This window comes from Clytia hemisphaerica, unplaced genomic scaffold, assembly GCF_902728285.1.
Source record: "Clytia hemisphaerica strain Z4C2 unplaced genomic scaffold, Clytia hemisphaerica genome assembly, whole genome shotgun sequence".
Classification (NCBI taxonomy): domain Eukaryota; kingdom Metazoa; phylum Cnidaria; class Hydrozoa; order Leptothecata; family Clytiidae; genus Clytia; species Clytia hemisphaerica.
In genome coordinates, this window is record NW_027103247.1 from 242,878 (window position 1) to 259,365 (window position 16,488).

Consider the following 16,488-nt stretch of genomic DNA (forward strand, 5'->3'; position numbering starts at 1 on the left):
AATCTGAATTTCAACCAATCAAACCAACTATCCAATCCAAACTTGAAAATGATGCATTGAGAAACTTCATGTTTTTAAACATCCAAGGTCTTTGCCCCCAGACCAAACCGCCCTCAGTACCATATTTGAGGGAAATTTTGAAGTTAGAGAATCACATTTTTCTTGGACTGACAGAAACATGGCTATCCAAAGGTCATATCTAGAAATCTAGATATGGCATACAGCGGTGGAGTGGCTTTCTATTTACAGGATGATATTGCTCCTCTTTTCGAACCACTATTGGAATTCTCCAATGGGGTAAACGAAGCTCTCCTTCTATACTCTAAGCAACTTAATGTTATTCTTGGAATACTTTACAGAAAACCGACCAACAAAATTCACAAATCAGATGGTCCTGGGTTCATTCAAATGCTCGCTTCAATAACTTCAAAGATTGATACCATTAGCGACTGCACCCCAGACATTTATATTTGTGGAGACTTCAATATTCCACACACATTGATCAATGATACATACACACAAACAACAAGCTGTGACAATCAGCTTTTATATATTTTAACAGATTTTATGATGCACCTAAACTTAAATCAGACAATACAGAGACCAACACATAAAGACGGAAATATTTTAGACTTTTTACTAACAAACAATCCAGATATGGTTTTCGACTACCTACCAAGTCACTCCTACCATTCATTCAGATCACCATATGGTCCAAGTTGCAACCCATATGACTTTCGACAAAACTTGTAAAAATTTTACCAAGAAAACCTCACACAACAAATTTGACAATTTTAATTTTCACAGTCCCAAAATTAATTGGGAAAATATTAAAAAAGATTTACAAAATATTGACTGGCATGTTATTTTAAACCCCATTTCAGACCAAGACGAACAATATAATACTTTTCTTGATAAATGCATAAACGTTATCACTGAAAATCAAGTCCCTTCAAGAATGTCAAAGAAATCAACAAAAACCATTATACCCAGAGATAGAAGAGTGCTGATGCGAAAACGCCTCAAGCTTAAGAAAAGGAAACCAACTCAAAAGATACACCAAAATCTTATCGATATTGAACTTAAACTTCAAGAATCATACTCCAATGAAAGAAAGAACCAAGAAACAAATGCTACTTCGAAAATAAAATCCAATCCAAAAGATTTTTATTCGTACGCGAAACGCTTTTCAAAACACAAACCGAAAGTTGGACCATTGAAGGATCCAAAAACCAATCAACTGAGAAATGACAGTCAAAAAATGGCAATGATTCTACAAGATCAATATACCTCTGTTTTTATGGAACCCCTACCCAACTACAACTTGCCAGAAATCACCGAAAATCAACCAAATCTAAGTGATATCGACTTCTCAGAGCAAGATATTATAGAGGAGATCGACACTTTATCCTCCAATGCAGCAACAGGACCGGACGGCTTCCCTGCAATTTTCTTAAAACAAGTCAAGTCACAGATTGCAGCCCCTCTCTCTCTAATCTGGAGAAATATACTCAACAAAGGCTACACACCTCAACTTTTGAAAACCAGTTTCATCACACCCATCTTTAAAAAAGGCAACCAAGGCCTACCTGAAAACTATCGACCTGTAGCATTAACTTTGCATGTAAATAAGATCTTCGAGAAGATTGTCAGAAAACGGCTACAAAATCACCTAGAAGAAAACAACCTCTTTAACAATAATCAACAAGGATTCAGGTCTGGAAGATCATGTCTTAGCCAACTTCTTTCGCACACAGAACGACTCATCCATCACATTGAAAAAGGACGTAACGTTGACATTAATTTACTTGACTTCAGCAAGGCATTTGACCGTGTAGATTATACAATCTTACTCCATAAAATTGAGAGAAATGGTATAACTGGCAAATTACTGCAATGGATCAGATCCTTCCTTACCGGTAGGACCAAACAAGTATCTATTGACTACATCCTCTCCAAAAAAGCAGAAGTCGTTTCTGGCTTGCCCCAAGGATCAGTTCTTGGTCCACTTCTCTTCCTGATAATGATCCAAGATATTGACACTAACATCCTACATTCATTTCTATCTTCATTTGCCGATGATACACGTTTAATGAAGGAGATCTCTAATAACACTGATGTTCAATTTCTACAAAACGACCTTGATGTGGTGTACCAATGGACATCATTAAACAACATACAGCTCAATGGCTTGAAGTTTGAACATCTTAAATACGGAAAAAATGAAGAACACTCAAGTTACCTCTCAGACACTGGCTCTCCTATCGAAACCAAGATGGACTTGAAGGATTTAGGAGTCACTCTGGATGTGAATATGACATACAGCAAACACATCACAAACCAGATTGAGAAAGTCAAAAGTATCATTGCTTGGATCCATCGAACGTTCAAAACAAGAGATTGTCAAGTAATGCTAACTCTTTGGAAGTCACTGGTACTACCACACATTGAATATTGCTCCCAGCTGTGGTCACCTTCAAAAAGATATCTGATCCAACAACTGGAATCACTTCAAAAATCTTACCTGAATGGAATCCCTACACTTCAACATCTCAACTATTGGGAGAAGCTAAAAGAACTTAAACTATACAGCCTGGAGCGGCGCAGAGAAAGATACAGGATTATCTACACCTGGAGCATCCTAGAACAGCTTGTACCAAATTTTAACTATGCTGAAAACAAAGGTGGCATCTTCAGTTACGATAACCAGAGACTGGGTAGAAAATGTTATCTAAAAGAGGTGAACATAAGGCAAAAAACATATGGAGAGACTCCCTGTCAGAAGAAGGTCCCAGACAGAAGGTCACAATCCATCCGTAACCTCAAAACTGCTCAAAAACTAATTTTAAACATCAATTGGACCATTTTCTCAATTCACTACCGGACGAGCCACTGCTGCCGAATTACTTTCCTCTTAGGAGAGCTGATTCAAATAGCATCAAAGTCATGGTCCATCATCGGATTTCTCAAATTGGATGATTGTTGAGACGAACAAAGAAGCCTTCAAAAAGTATCAAAAAAGTTAGTAAGAAATCATCTGGCAAGTGAAGGGAAGTCCCAGGTACTGCTGTTATGGTGTCCATTCCAGCAAAGCCATATTTTATCATTGTACAGAAATCCCCGCTTGAAAAATCAAAACATTGATATGTGGTTGAATTTACTAAACTTTTTACCAAATTTTAAACCACTGAAATTATTTGTTTATTCCGCACTAAAGGCCTTTCTAGATTACCGCGCAAAACTGGGGGTTTTGAAGAACCAAATATATACAAAAAGGTTTTAATATTATCTAAATATTATGAAAACAAGCGACATGGATGATCGGTATTTTTTTGGAATTCTATGTTTAGATTTTTCTACCCAGCCTGCCCCATTTATGTACGCGCTTCCTGTTGCTAAGTTAAGACCTTTGTTTGATATTGAAAGTGAAACCAAAATGTTTAGCACCACGCTGCCGCTTCGCGCAATATCAATAAAGTGAAAGGAAGCCCTGACCATTGAGTTTCAAGCCCAAAGGGCTAGAGGTGAAACTTTAACCCTTCTCAGGCAAGAGAAATTGAAGCCACTTATTTCCCATTCAAAACGTGCATAATAGAATGCGCCGTAATTATGACGACAGATTGTATCTAGCAGTTCCTTTGTTTTGGAGGACTACATTTTTTGAGTTTGGCATAGATTTCGGCCAATTTTCCGCAGTTTCCCTGCGGAGCTTCGCATTCTCCGTGATTTATTGTGTTTTTGAAGTGTGATCTCAAACTTCGCCGCCGCCGCCACCGCCGCCGCCGCCGGAGATCGAGGATATTCTGCGGAGCTTTGCATTCTCCGCGTTTTCTTGTGTTTTTGAAGTGTGATCTCAAACTTCGCCCGCCGCCGCCGGAGATCGCGGATATTCTGCGGAGCTTCGCATTCTCCGCGTTTTCTTGTGTTTTTGAAGTGTGATCTCAAACTTTGCCGCCGCTGCCGTAGATCGCGGATATTCTGCGGAGCTTCGCATTCTCCGCGTTTTTGAAGTGTGATCTCAAACTTCGCCGCCGTCGCCGGAGATCGTGGATATTCTGCGGAGCTTCGCATTCTCCGCGTTTTCTTGTGTTTTTTAAGTGTGATCTCAAACTTCGCCGCCGCCGGAGATCGCGGATATTCTGCGGAGCTTCGCATTCTCCGCGTTTGCTTGTGTTTTTAAGTGTGATCTCAAACTTCGCTGCAGCCGCCGGAGATTCCGGATATTCTGTGGAGCTTCGCATTCTCCGCGTTTTCTTGTGTTTTTTAAGTGTGATCTCAAACTTCGCCGCCGCCACCAGAGATCGCGGATATTCTGTGGAGCTTCGCATTCTCCGCGTTTGCTTGTATTTTTGAAGTGTGATATATAATGTAACTTATACCATGGTCGTAAAAATAACCATTCGTGCTGCATGTATAAAAATTGTATTCAAACATCGAATCGTTTTGTTAGTCTTTTATTAAATGCGTGGTCGATCAGTTTAAAAAACATTAACCGTTTTCCATAACTCATTTTTCTCGTAGCAAACTTAAGCGGATTAAGTTTACTGAAAGATTGTTCAGCAACTTCAGTGTTCATTTTTAAACATGTGAAAACTTTTCTAAATCTGGTTGATACGCGCAACGAGGGTCGTCCAAAATACACTTCGGTTGTGTATGCTTTTCCACATGGAAAGAGTCTACTATGTAACTTAATCCTCTATGATTATCTGCTGATTTATTACCTACGTCACTCAAACGATTTATAAAAGGGTGCAGTTCACACAGGTTCACATGCTCTGTCATATACAATTCCTTTCTAATTTTCTTTCTTAGGACATGAACCGAACAAATTTAAAAGATAGGTGAATATGCTTGATAGCGATTCTGCAGTGTACATTTCATAATTACACAATTTGAAGCCACAAGTACGAAAAATATAAAATTGTCCTGCAGTTCGTGCATAGAATTTATGTTTTCCTCTTGTTTACATCCTTCCCCCATGGTTATAACTGTTGGCAGTGATTTTGTCATAGATCGTGTTACCGGGCCAATGTCTAACTGTTCAACCGTAGACCCAGACGCTCCATTCAAGTGCTCTTCACAAAGCCTTTCGGATTTCTTAAATTGATTACCACGAATCGGATTGTGTATACACATATCATATCCATTAACTTCTCCTTTATTACCCGTCACTTTCTTCTTTTCGGCTGAACAAATGAATCTGTACAACTTTTCATTTCCATCGATTACAATAAATCGTTTTTTACAACCAACTTCGGAACAGATGTGATTTATCCATAGACTATCAATCATTCTTTCTGGAAAATTGAAATGACATAATGATTCCAAATCTAATGCTTTGCTTGAAGTATACTTACTTCAGTATACTTCAGTTTGATTTGATGATATTCATCTGTCCAGCTCGTTGAGCCCAACACGTATTATTTGATGGACAAGAGCATTTGATTCAGCCAATCTTGTTTGTCGCGACGTAGTGTGAGGTTCGTCGGGTATAGAGCACAGATATTTATCGAGTCGTTTCTTGAAGGAATCTTTTGAACAGCCAGTGATATTTCGTATGTCAGAGGGAATACTGTTGAAGAGTTTTGGACCCTGTACAGCTAAGCTCTCGCAAATAAATTTGCGAAAGCTACTTCGTTCGATTGTTCGTAGTTCGCATTTTCGACCATGACGGCTTGTAGTTGAAGACGAGACACCACCTTTTACAGTGCCATCTCCTTCAGTGTGGCTGAAATTTGGTACTATACCCTCTAGTATCGACCAAATATAAATAATTCTGTATCTCTCTCTCCTCCTTTGTAGAGAATACATTTTCAACATTTTCAATTGTTCCCAATAATCGAAAGCGCTAAGGCCTTTGATTTTATTGAAGAAGTTCTTTTGTACTGATTCAATCTGTTCAATTTGGTGGATGCTGTTTGGTGACCAAAGCTGAGAACAGTAGTCGAGGTGAGGGAGAACTAAGGATTTCCACAACGTTATCATAACATCACTGCTTCTGTTGTTGAATGTTCTCAAAATCCAACTAGAAATGTCCTTAGCTTTTTCTATCATTTTATTGATGTGATCAGTGAATGAGCAGTCACTACTCATCCACTCTCCAAGATCTTTGACAGAGTTTTTGTTTTCAATTATAGTTTTGTTATTAGTGAAATAGGTTGATAAACTTTTTGATTCAGTATCTTTACCGTATTTCAAGTGTTCGAATTTACAACTATTTAGTTTCATGTTATTGTTCTCAGTCCAATCATAAACTATGTTGAGATCATGTTGCAACTTGAACGTGTCAATTATTCCTTGGATTTCTTTAACCATTCTAGTATGACGTGGCCATTCCGGAAAAACATTCATAAATTCTAAAATTCGGTAAATAAACCATGCCTCTTCTATTCTATCAGGATTGATTTTATTACTTTCCCAGTTGCCCTCTACTATTTCACTCAGCTTCTCAAACGAGACAGCTCCTATTGTTATCATATTATCGATATATTTCATCAATCGTTTGCTGTATGCCGAAACGTTGTTAAACATGATGTAATCTCGATCAACATTGAGTTTCCGCATACCTAAACGAGAAAAAATGTTTATCTTAACCTCTCATGCTGTTAATCCTGTTACCAAAACATAGGAATTCATCTCATAATTTTTTTGATTAGCTGAGAAAATTTTAATCCAAATAATAATGGGTAATTGTAAAGGATTGGTTAAGCCATGAGTTATTGAAGCCATGAGTTAATGATATAATAACAAATTAATATCGGGAGGAAAATGTACTAAGTAACATACCACTTTTTTCATCAATAAATCCATACGAAAACGTCCTTTTAGATTTTTTGCATCGTGAATGATATGACTTTGCAATGGTCACTTGGTTGATATCATACGCAGTGACACTTGCGAAATAGGATTTCAGGTGTAACAAGGATCCACAACAAAAGTTTTCCGTCGGCAACAATATCAATGGGACGTCATTCAGTTGTAACGATAACTTAGTTTTTCTTAGATTGTGCTCTAATAGGAGTATATTATTAATTGTGAAATCAAATATGTTTACTTGATAACTTTCAACGTCGTGTATCACATGAAAAAATTTTCGATTTCCAAGGTTGGAAATTTCAAGTTTTCTTAGTTGGAAAAAAGATAAAATCCAATGGAAAATCCAACCTGAAAATGTGGGACATTCTCCAAGGTTGAAAATTTTGCATTTTCCATGGCTCGGAATTTTCGTAAATCCAGGTTGAAAAAAGCCAAAATCCAAATTTAACAAGGTTGGAATTTTTTTAAATTCAGGTTGAAAAAAGCCAAAATCCAAATTTAACAAGGTTGGAATTTTCGTAAATCCAGGTTGAAAAAAGTCAAAATCCAAATTTAATAAGGTTGGAATTTTTTAAAATTCAGTTGGAAAAAAGCCAAAATCCAAGCTTAAACAAGGTTGGAATTTTCAAAAATCGAGGTTGAAAAAGCCAAAATCCAAATTTAACAAGGTTGGAATTTTTAAAATTCACGTTGAAAAAGCCAAAATCCAAATTTAACAAGGTTGGAATTTTCGTAAATCCAGGTTGAAAAAAGCCAAAATCCAATTTAACAAGGTTGGAATTTTTAAAATTCACGTTGAAAAAAGCCAAAATCCAAAAAGTGATGGCAGAGATGTGGAAAAGAGATCTTAAACAAGGTTTTTGTTTTTGTGAACAGTCACTCGCTAGCCTAGGCTTGATGGCTCCCGGTCAATCTCTCGTTATTGTTCGCACAGATACGTGGTTGATCTTAGATCACTCACACAGCTCAGCAGGGCGCTATTTGAAACTATGACACAAGTACCCTATGTTCTTCACTGTGCGAACTCACTGCGATTGACCGAGGCCGCTCCGAAGAGACGCCTCACCTGACGGAAACTTACAGCTTGACTGCTCACATTATAACCTAATATCTAGGTTGGCTATATATCAAAACAGTTTTGAGCGAAAAATCGCTTGTGGTTTTCCCAAGGACATGCGCAGAAAATGGTTAGAAAAACGTAATTTCCACATGGATTTTTAACGTTTTCCAAACTGTTTGGAAAAACACAAATTTCCAACCCAAAAAGTCTAGTTTTCCAATCGAAAGAGTTTCAATTTCACAAAAATGTATTTTCAACATGGATTTTTAACGTTTTCCAAACTGTTTGGAGAAAAACAAATTTCCAACCCAAAAAGTCTAGTTTTCCATTCGAAAGAGTTTCAATTTCACAAAAATGTAATTTCCACATGGATTTTTAACGTTTTCCAAACTTTTTGGAGAAACACAAATTTCCGACCCAAAAAGTCTAGTTTTTCAACTTGAGGTATCAAATTTACTAAAATATGTATTTTCACATCGATTTTTGACCTTTTTTTTCAATTCCCGAACTGTTTGGAAAATAAAAATTTCCCACCCAAAAAGTCATGTTTTCCAACCAGCCTTGGAAAATTGTCATTTCTACATGGGTTTTTTTCACTTGATTTTTCAAGTCATTGATTTATTCTGCAAAACCTATGGGTAATTTACGTTTTCCAAATCAGCTTAAGGTAATCGCTCAAATTTTCAACCTTCAATTATAAAACCAAAATTTCCAACCCAAAAATATTGAATTTCCAACCTTGGAAATCGAAAATTTTTTCCTGTGTATGGTAATAATTTGATCGCCATCGTTCTGCCAACCATTATTCTGGAGTAATGTAGCAGCATGTGATTTGATGATCTCGGTTCGATTTGGAGTTTTTAGCGGTATTGCCTTGAAAAGAATACGGAATACTTGCAAAGCATCTAAACCAATCTTCATTGCTACAACCTGAAACTGAACATCTTGTTATCAAAGTCGTTGCGCTGGTCAAACGACTACAGGTTCAAAAAATTGACGTCACAAATAAAAAAAGAAGGCGTTACAATGTAGAAACGTCAAGATATTTCATACGTGCTTGAGTGAGACGCGGAAAATGCGAGTTCCGCAGGATATTCGCAAACTCCGCCGGCAGCGGCCGATAGTTAGAAAGATATTTCATACATGCTTGAGTGAAAAGCGGAGAATGCAAAGTTCCGCAGGATACTCGCAAACTCTGCCGGCGGTGGCGGATAATTAGAAAGATATTTCATACATGCTTGAGTGAAACGAGGGTTTCGCGATAATCCGCAGGAGCCTCCGGAAAATTTATCGAAATCTATGCCCGAATGCATTTTTTTCAAAAAACCATCACGTTCGGCAAAAAAAAACTATTGAACTTGTCAAACCAATCAAACAATCAGACTAATCATCGAACAATTAAAGTTTGAGTGTTCGATTAAGTTTGATCAATGGGCTGCGGTTTGATCAGTTTTATAAAACAACCAATTTGTTTGTTTCAACCAATCCTCCCAAGTTAGAGCAGTTGACGGTAATTTGGCAGTCTATGCTTCACTCCTATATCAAGATTATGGGATTTGGAGTGCGGGCCGATTTTACTTTCATTTTCAATGGTTTCACTTTCGATTTCCAGCCAACTTAGCAAAAGGGTGCTCGCCCATAGTTACAGGGGTTTGTGCAAAAAAACAAGCATAGAAAGTTTTCCAAATCCCTTATTACGATTGAGCCAATAAAACATGAAACTTTTCCATGTTTCACTTTTTTGCACCATTTCTTCAAAATAAAGTTCTTCTTTCATTCGATGATTTTTACAGCACTAAAGGGTCACTCACATATCGATTCTTCTCACGACTAACGTCAAATTGACGCAAAGGGTTAGAGTCTTTGACGCTAAGAAATTTCACCAGAAATATCAATTTTTAATACGTTTATTCCGTGACAAATGTTACTTTCCAAATTTCTTTTCCTCCTTTTACATACCTAAATATTTGTGCGCTCCGCTATTTTACAGAAATCTTAACCAAAACAAACGTCCCGATGTTTATGTCTCAAGTTCCTTTTGTTCAGACGGTCCGCACGGCCCTTAAATTTTGCCGACGGTCAGTCTTTTTTTGTGAAATGTGGCTTTTCTGTTGATTATGATTATGGAGATAATTAATTCCGGCAACTTTCCGAAAAAGTTTTGAAATTATCTCCATTATTTTTAAAATGTAAACTGCCTGAGCAAGCCGTAGCGAAATTAAAGATGGCTGACGAAACAACGATGAAAGTGCAGAAAGTGAAGGATAAAATTTAGAGTTTCATAGATTTTTGATAATTTTTGAACTTTGACGTTAAGAGGTGGGGGTGGGGGGTTTTCAAATTAGCGACAATTTGACGTTAAGTCGTGGGAAGAATCCATATGTGAGTGACCCCTAACTTTATTGACAATCTAACTCTCGCATGAAATTCCCACTTTCTTCAGTAAATTGAAGATGAGAAAAAACCTAAGCCTTAGGTAGCCATTCCAGGGTCACATTGAAACTATTCTGGTGGCAATCAAACCTAGTTCATCTTGAAGAGCTTCAAAAAAGAAAAAAAATGAGGGGTCATACACCTCCTAATGATAAGCGGTTCCGGAAATATTGAGATTTTGGTTCCGCTAAAATAGCACCTTTTTAGACATTTGAGGTTGACAATTTAGCCCAGAAATGGCATATAAAATGGCACCGAAATATACTGCGAAAATTGAAAATTCAAGCTTTTGCATTGAGTCAAGATATTCCAGATATCTTCATTTTGACTGCAGACTTTTATCAACTTCTTTTTGTAATGGCTTGCTAAAACACTTCAAGGAAGAAATGAAATGACATTTTTTTGAAAAAGAAGACATTGCATTGCAAAAAACAATAAAAACGTTATAAAGTGGAAGTTAAAATTGCTGAACCTACCTATTTTTGTAATCAAAGCGCTGCGGAGGAAAAATTCCCCATGGCATATAAATAACTATTTTAGGCTAAAAAAGGGTCAAATTTTTCAGTGGTATCACTCTCTATAATTCTAGTCCTCATTTTCAGGCTGAAAATTCTTGTCAAAGTATGAAAAGTAAAAAATAATAACTTTAATGAAAGAATTAATTTCGGAAAGTAGTACCATTAGATTTCTCAGGTATTTTCTGATAAATATGGAAAGTTTCACTGTCTGAACATTTTTTCCTCCGCAGCGCTTTGAAATCAAAGATGAGTTGTGAAATTTTTTGTGTCCCGCAGATCTAATATTTCTAAAAATGGCCTTAGTTGAAACGAATTTTTAGACAAAAGTGTAGAATATTACACCTGCATATTATATATGGTTGGAAAGCTAAAAGAAAGCTCTAAATTACTCAAAAATAATTAATTTCATAGCTCAACTACACAAAGAACAATTGCTTGTCAAAGTTTGACCTAAAATTGAAGATTTTGATAAGCGTCAAATAAAAAACAAGCAAACCCAGGAATGGCTACCTTAGGATCACGGATTGAAACAAATATATGAAGGGTGGCGGGATTTTACAGCCGCCCGTCTTGCGCCACGGGTGCCAAAATAAGGCTGTGTGAAATGTGGCAATCTCATTGGTGGAAATTTGATAAACAGCTAAGGAAGGAGCGCTGGGAAGCAATCAGTAAAACTCAAATGCCCTGACTGAATATAAGTTGTTTTGGCTGAATAAACTAAAATTACTCCACAGCAGTTACCTCTAGAGACAAGATAATTTATGTTTTTATTGGCTAGGGAAAGTAATGTATGTGAAGTAATTAGTTATTCAAAAGACTGTTGCGTTCGCCAAAACCTCTATGTCATGGGCCGTAGTATTTTGATTTTATAAAATGAGATTGATCATTTTGACGTTTTATAGCTAATTCGAGCAGGAATACTTTCAGTCTTAGCTGCCAAAATTCTTTACAGTAAAATTATTATACCATCTGGTGATAAAAGAGAACTTAGCTAATATAATTTAAAAAAAACTTATGTACCCTGTTTGAAACAACCCGTTTGAAAAAGCAAGCTCGAGACGGCAAAATCAAGAAACGTCCATTTTTCACGATTTTTTTGACTGTCGCAACTGTTCGCAACTGGGAGCACCATTTTGCAAAATGGTTTGCTTAATATGCTGACTCGGCTATATTTTAATTTGTATAAAACACAGAACGATTTTAAAATTTATAGATCCTTGGAGTTTTAAAATTCTGCAAAGTAAATCTATCTGTTCTCCTAATTTATGCTGAAATACCAAAGGAATAATTTAGGAGAATATGACCATTTGATTGGTCAAAAGGAAAACAACTTTAGAAAATGGCAGATTTTCAAAACTTTCTGAAATGCAAGGATGATAAAAATTCAAATTCATGTGTGTATAAAGTTCCTCACGAAACTGGAGCATGTTTATGTGACAAAGTCCTGCTCTATGTGACAATATTGTATTTTTCTGTCTTTGATCTGGAAGTTTCTCAAAGCTTTTAGTCATTTTTAACTGTTTGAAATTTGCTGAAGTTGGATCCCGAGTGTGCACCAGTCTGGAAAGAAGAGAATATTTACGCCAGAGATTTCTTGGCGTAGCCTTTGTGTAAGCCTTTGAAATCCAAAATCTGCGCCGGAGATATCCGGCGTACATGCCTTACTTTCCAGGTTGGAGTGTGCATGATTTTTGGTTTTTGCTAGGTAATGAATAAATAAAATAAGTCATTTGCAAAAACATTTATGCATAATGATTCCTTCCAGAAAAATTACAATAATCTTAAAACTGCTTCGACATTTCCTTGCCACTTGCTTAAAGTTGCCAGAGGTTGCTGGAGGTTGCTGCATGCTGGAGTTGGTTCTTGGTTGGAGTCCCAGTCTGGAAATTGACGTGGAAATTGTGGCTTGTGCGCCGGATATCTCCGGCGTAGATTTGAGATTTGAGATCTACTGCCTTCAACTTTTCCCATTTAAGTTGGCGCAGCTCTGGCGTAACATTTCCCTCCTTTCCAGACTGGTTGGAGTCCAGCTTGCCTAAAGAAAGATTGAAATAATATAGAAAAGCAGGTAGTTAGACGTAGTTAGTGGTTCGTCTGGTACAGTTGTAAGGAAGGTGTCTAGGTGTTTTTGAAGACTTCTTAGTCGGAGAGGGGCAGTTTGCCAAACCTCTTCAGTGCACAGTGTGGCGTGGTTGAAATACGGTTTTTCCTTCTGATCCCCCCCCAGACGCCCCAGAGATAAGGGGGGACCTAATTTTTTTTTTTACCATATTCTGTCTGGGGGCTGGCAAAATTTAATTTTTTAGGGGGTACCTATATTGCTGGGGGGACCTACAACTGCATGTGAAAGATCTGGGGGCTGGCTTTGTTTAAAATTGGGAGTAATCTTCTTCTGCTTTCAATCCACAGATTCATTGTTTTAGTCCAACTTTTATATCAAGAAAGTTTTTAAACATCTGTCCCGTTATATTTATTAAAGATTGCTATGTGTTCAGATTTACTGGGGGCTGAATGGTTTTATGTCAGGGGTACCTAATTTTTAGGGGGGGGGCTAAATTTTCTGGGGGAACCTAGAATCCCTCTGGCTCTGCATACCATGTTATCATATTAAAAAAAGTGCATCAGTCATGTTATGTTAATACACTTTTAACACATGCATACACTTTGGAAATTTGTCTTTTTTGATGGCTTCAAACCCCTTATTTTTATGTCAAATCTCTCCCAGCTTAAAAGTGGAAAACATAATAAGACAAACCAGACAGTGTCAATCGAAGGAATCGAACGCCGAATTAATTGAACGTAATCTAATAATTGCAATTCGATTGTCGAACGCAATCAAATATTACCCAGGATTTGCCGTTCGATTGCTTCGATTATGTTCGATTGTATGCGATTACGTTCGATTGATTCAATTGTTGAATTAGATGTTATTCACTTTGGTACGGTACTTAAGCGCTTGGCCGCCCATGCTAAAAAGCCCTAACGAAGTGATCCAATTTAGTCGCAATCAAACTCATCAAACATACTCGTAATCGAACGAAATCGAAAGTTAATTGAATGTAATTGACAATCAAGCGAACCAATCGAATATAGTCCAGGGCTCGAAATAACAATATTTAGGTGGTCGGACACACTGTCCGATCAAAAATTGATTTGGGTCGGACATGTCCTAAGGCTTTTAAAGTAAAATGGGTCGGACATGTCCGATTGATTTTTATGTGGGATATACTTCAAGTCTAATACAAGCTTCTGATAGAATTTTACATTGATCACGAAGAAGCTAAACAAATGTCAATTAATGGTCAGAAGCCCATGATTTTTACTTGAAGCATGCTTTCATTTGTTGAGAAAAAGCATCACACAAAATGAATATCTAACACTAATGATCGCAACTTTGAGAGTTTTTGTGTATAAATAAAGAAGTTACTAATTCTATGTAAATTACAATTTCTTTTGGAAATTTCACAACGCATCTGACAAATTTTTCAAAGGCACCAAAAGTAATTGGGTCGGACATGATGTTATTTCGAGCCCTGTAGTCAACTATCAATCGAACCAATCTAACCTTACTCAAACAACACAATCGAATATTACCCAAGAATCGGCCGTTCAATTGAGATTCAATTACGTTCGACAATCGCATCGCAATTATTGATCGCGTTCGATTATGTTTAATTGGTTCGATTGCGATGTTTGTTTGAAGCTGTTTGATTGACACTGTCTGGGACAACCTAACATCAGTAATAAAATGCTATATATATGGCAGTATGCAGTGCTGATGAGTCCTAATAAGGACAAAATGCATATGCTGCTCTGCCACCCAAATCTCCTGAGTGAATATAGTTGTACAGAAATTCTTATGCATATGCATTTTGCCGGCCTATGGCCGGTTTTGGTCGCCAATTAAGTGCCGATATGATTTGGTCTGAATTCACAGGGCTGTCTGGATAAGGCTATCACTGTATCTCACTAACATTCTGCCGATTGGTAGTGTAAAGGTTTCGATCACAGACTTTCACTTCGATGGACTGTGTTCGAATTCAAAGCTCTTCAAGGCAGAGTGTTAGGGAAATATGGTGATAGACTCTCTACTTTCACTCACAAGTTTTATAGGGTTTAAAGTAACAAAGAAATATAGAGAGGAAAGAATAGTGCCTGAAGTAACGAAGAAGTTAGAGTAGAAAGTCGAAGGAATAGAATTCAAAGTAACAACGAAATTAGAGAAGGAAGTTACGAAGGAAAATAGTTTGAAGTAGCAAAGAAATTTGAGAAGAAAGTTACGAAGTCGAAGGAATAGAGCTCCAAGGAACGAAGAAGTAAGAGAAGAAAGTTATGAAGGAATAAGTTAAAGTAACGAAGAAATTTGATAAGAAAGTTACGAAGGAATAGAGCTCAAAGTAATGAAGAAGTTAGAGAAGAATGTCATGAAGAAATAGAATTCGAAGTAACAAAGAAATTAAGAAAGTTACAAAGGAATAGGTTAAAGTAACAAAGAAATTAGAGAAGAAAGTTACAAAGGAATAGAGCTTGAAGCAGCTTGAAGAAACGAAGAAGTTAGATAAGAAAGTTACAAATGAATAAGTTGAAGAAACAAAGAAATTAGAAAAGAAAGTCACAAAGAATAAAATTTGAAGTAACGAAGAAATTAGAGAAGAAAGTTACTAAGGAATAGAGCTCAAAGTAACGAAGAAGTTTAGAGAAGAATGTCACGAAGGAATATAATTAATAATAGATGTTTTAGCGAACCTGACAGTCTTTTGAATAACTAATAACCAATAAAAACATGATAAATTATCTTGTCTCTAGGTAACTGCTGTGGAGTAATTAGTCATTCAAAAGACAGTCTTTGGCGTTTGCCAAAACAACTATTCCTCTTGCTTGGAAAAGACTCCCCTTCCAGATAGATTTGAAAATCTAGAAGTAATAATTTTGCATTCGCTTATGGCTGGGAAATAGATCTTTGGGTGAATGCTCGAGAAAAGTACATTTTCCTGCTGAAAAAAACTGGAAAATGGGGTGTTTTTGACCAAAAAAGCTGGATTTTCATATTCTAAAATAAACGTGGCCACCCTGCTTTTGGCGCTCCTTCACATACTGTTTATTTTAATTTCCACCAATAAGATTGCCACATTTCACACGACCCTTCTTTTCCGCAACTCTGGCAACTCTTTTAATGTTTTCAGTTTTTCCCAATAATTGAGATGTCTGAGGGATGTACCATGTAGAAACAATTTATGAACTTCTTTTCATATGTCAACTTTGTGTCTAGGGTGACTCAGAGGTCTTTAACTTCGTCTTTACTTTCAATTAATGTTGCTGTGTCGGAAAAGTAGCACAAACTTTGCTTCAGAGTGTTGTAGGCAAGGTGCTCAAATTTAAGACCATTCAGCTGCGTGTTTTTGTCATATGTCCAACAAAATGGTATGGTCTACCCTTTCGAAAGCTTACCAAAGTCTTTAAGCAGATAACGTCAATGCTGTTTCCAGTCAACTTTTTTAAAATGCTGGACTAGTTAAGGATGCACAAAAATTTAAAAAAATTCTACAATCTTGATAGTCTATGTAATTGCGCGTTTAGACCTCAGAAGATTAATTAAAAGCATTTCCTGCGGTTGGTTCAAAACGCAGGATACAGGATACAGGATGCAGGAGACATGATGCA

At 36.9% G+C, this 16,488-nt stretch overlaps 1 protein-coding gene across 1 annotated transcript; it reads right to left on the minus strand.

The window, feature by feature from the left end:
* Nucleotides 1–4,349: 4,349 nt before the first annotated feature.
* Nucleotides 4,350–7,432, minus strand: LOC136814196 (uncharacterized). Its single transcript, XM_067070745.1, has 2 exons — nucleotides 6,787–7,432; nucleotides 4,350–6,566 (listed from the first exon to the last, which is right to left on the minus strand). Exon 2 carries the CDS (start codon nucleotides 6,562–6,564, stop codon nucleotides 5,389–5,391), a length of 1,176 nt encoding a protein of 391 aa, XP_066926846.1. The 5' UTR covers nucleotides 6,565–6,566; nucleotides 6,787–7,432; the 3' UTR covers nucleotides 4,350–5,388.
* Nucleotides 7,433–16,488: the final 9,056 nt, after the last annotated feature.

Bases quoted from the DNA above. Each gene is read 5' to 3' on its own strand.
- LOC136814196 (XM_067070745.1), bottom strand. From the start codon at position 6,564: ATGCGGAAACTCAATGTTGATCGAGATTACATCATGTTTAACAACGTT.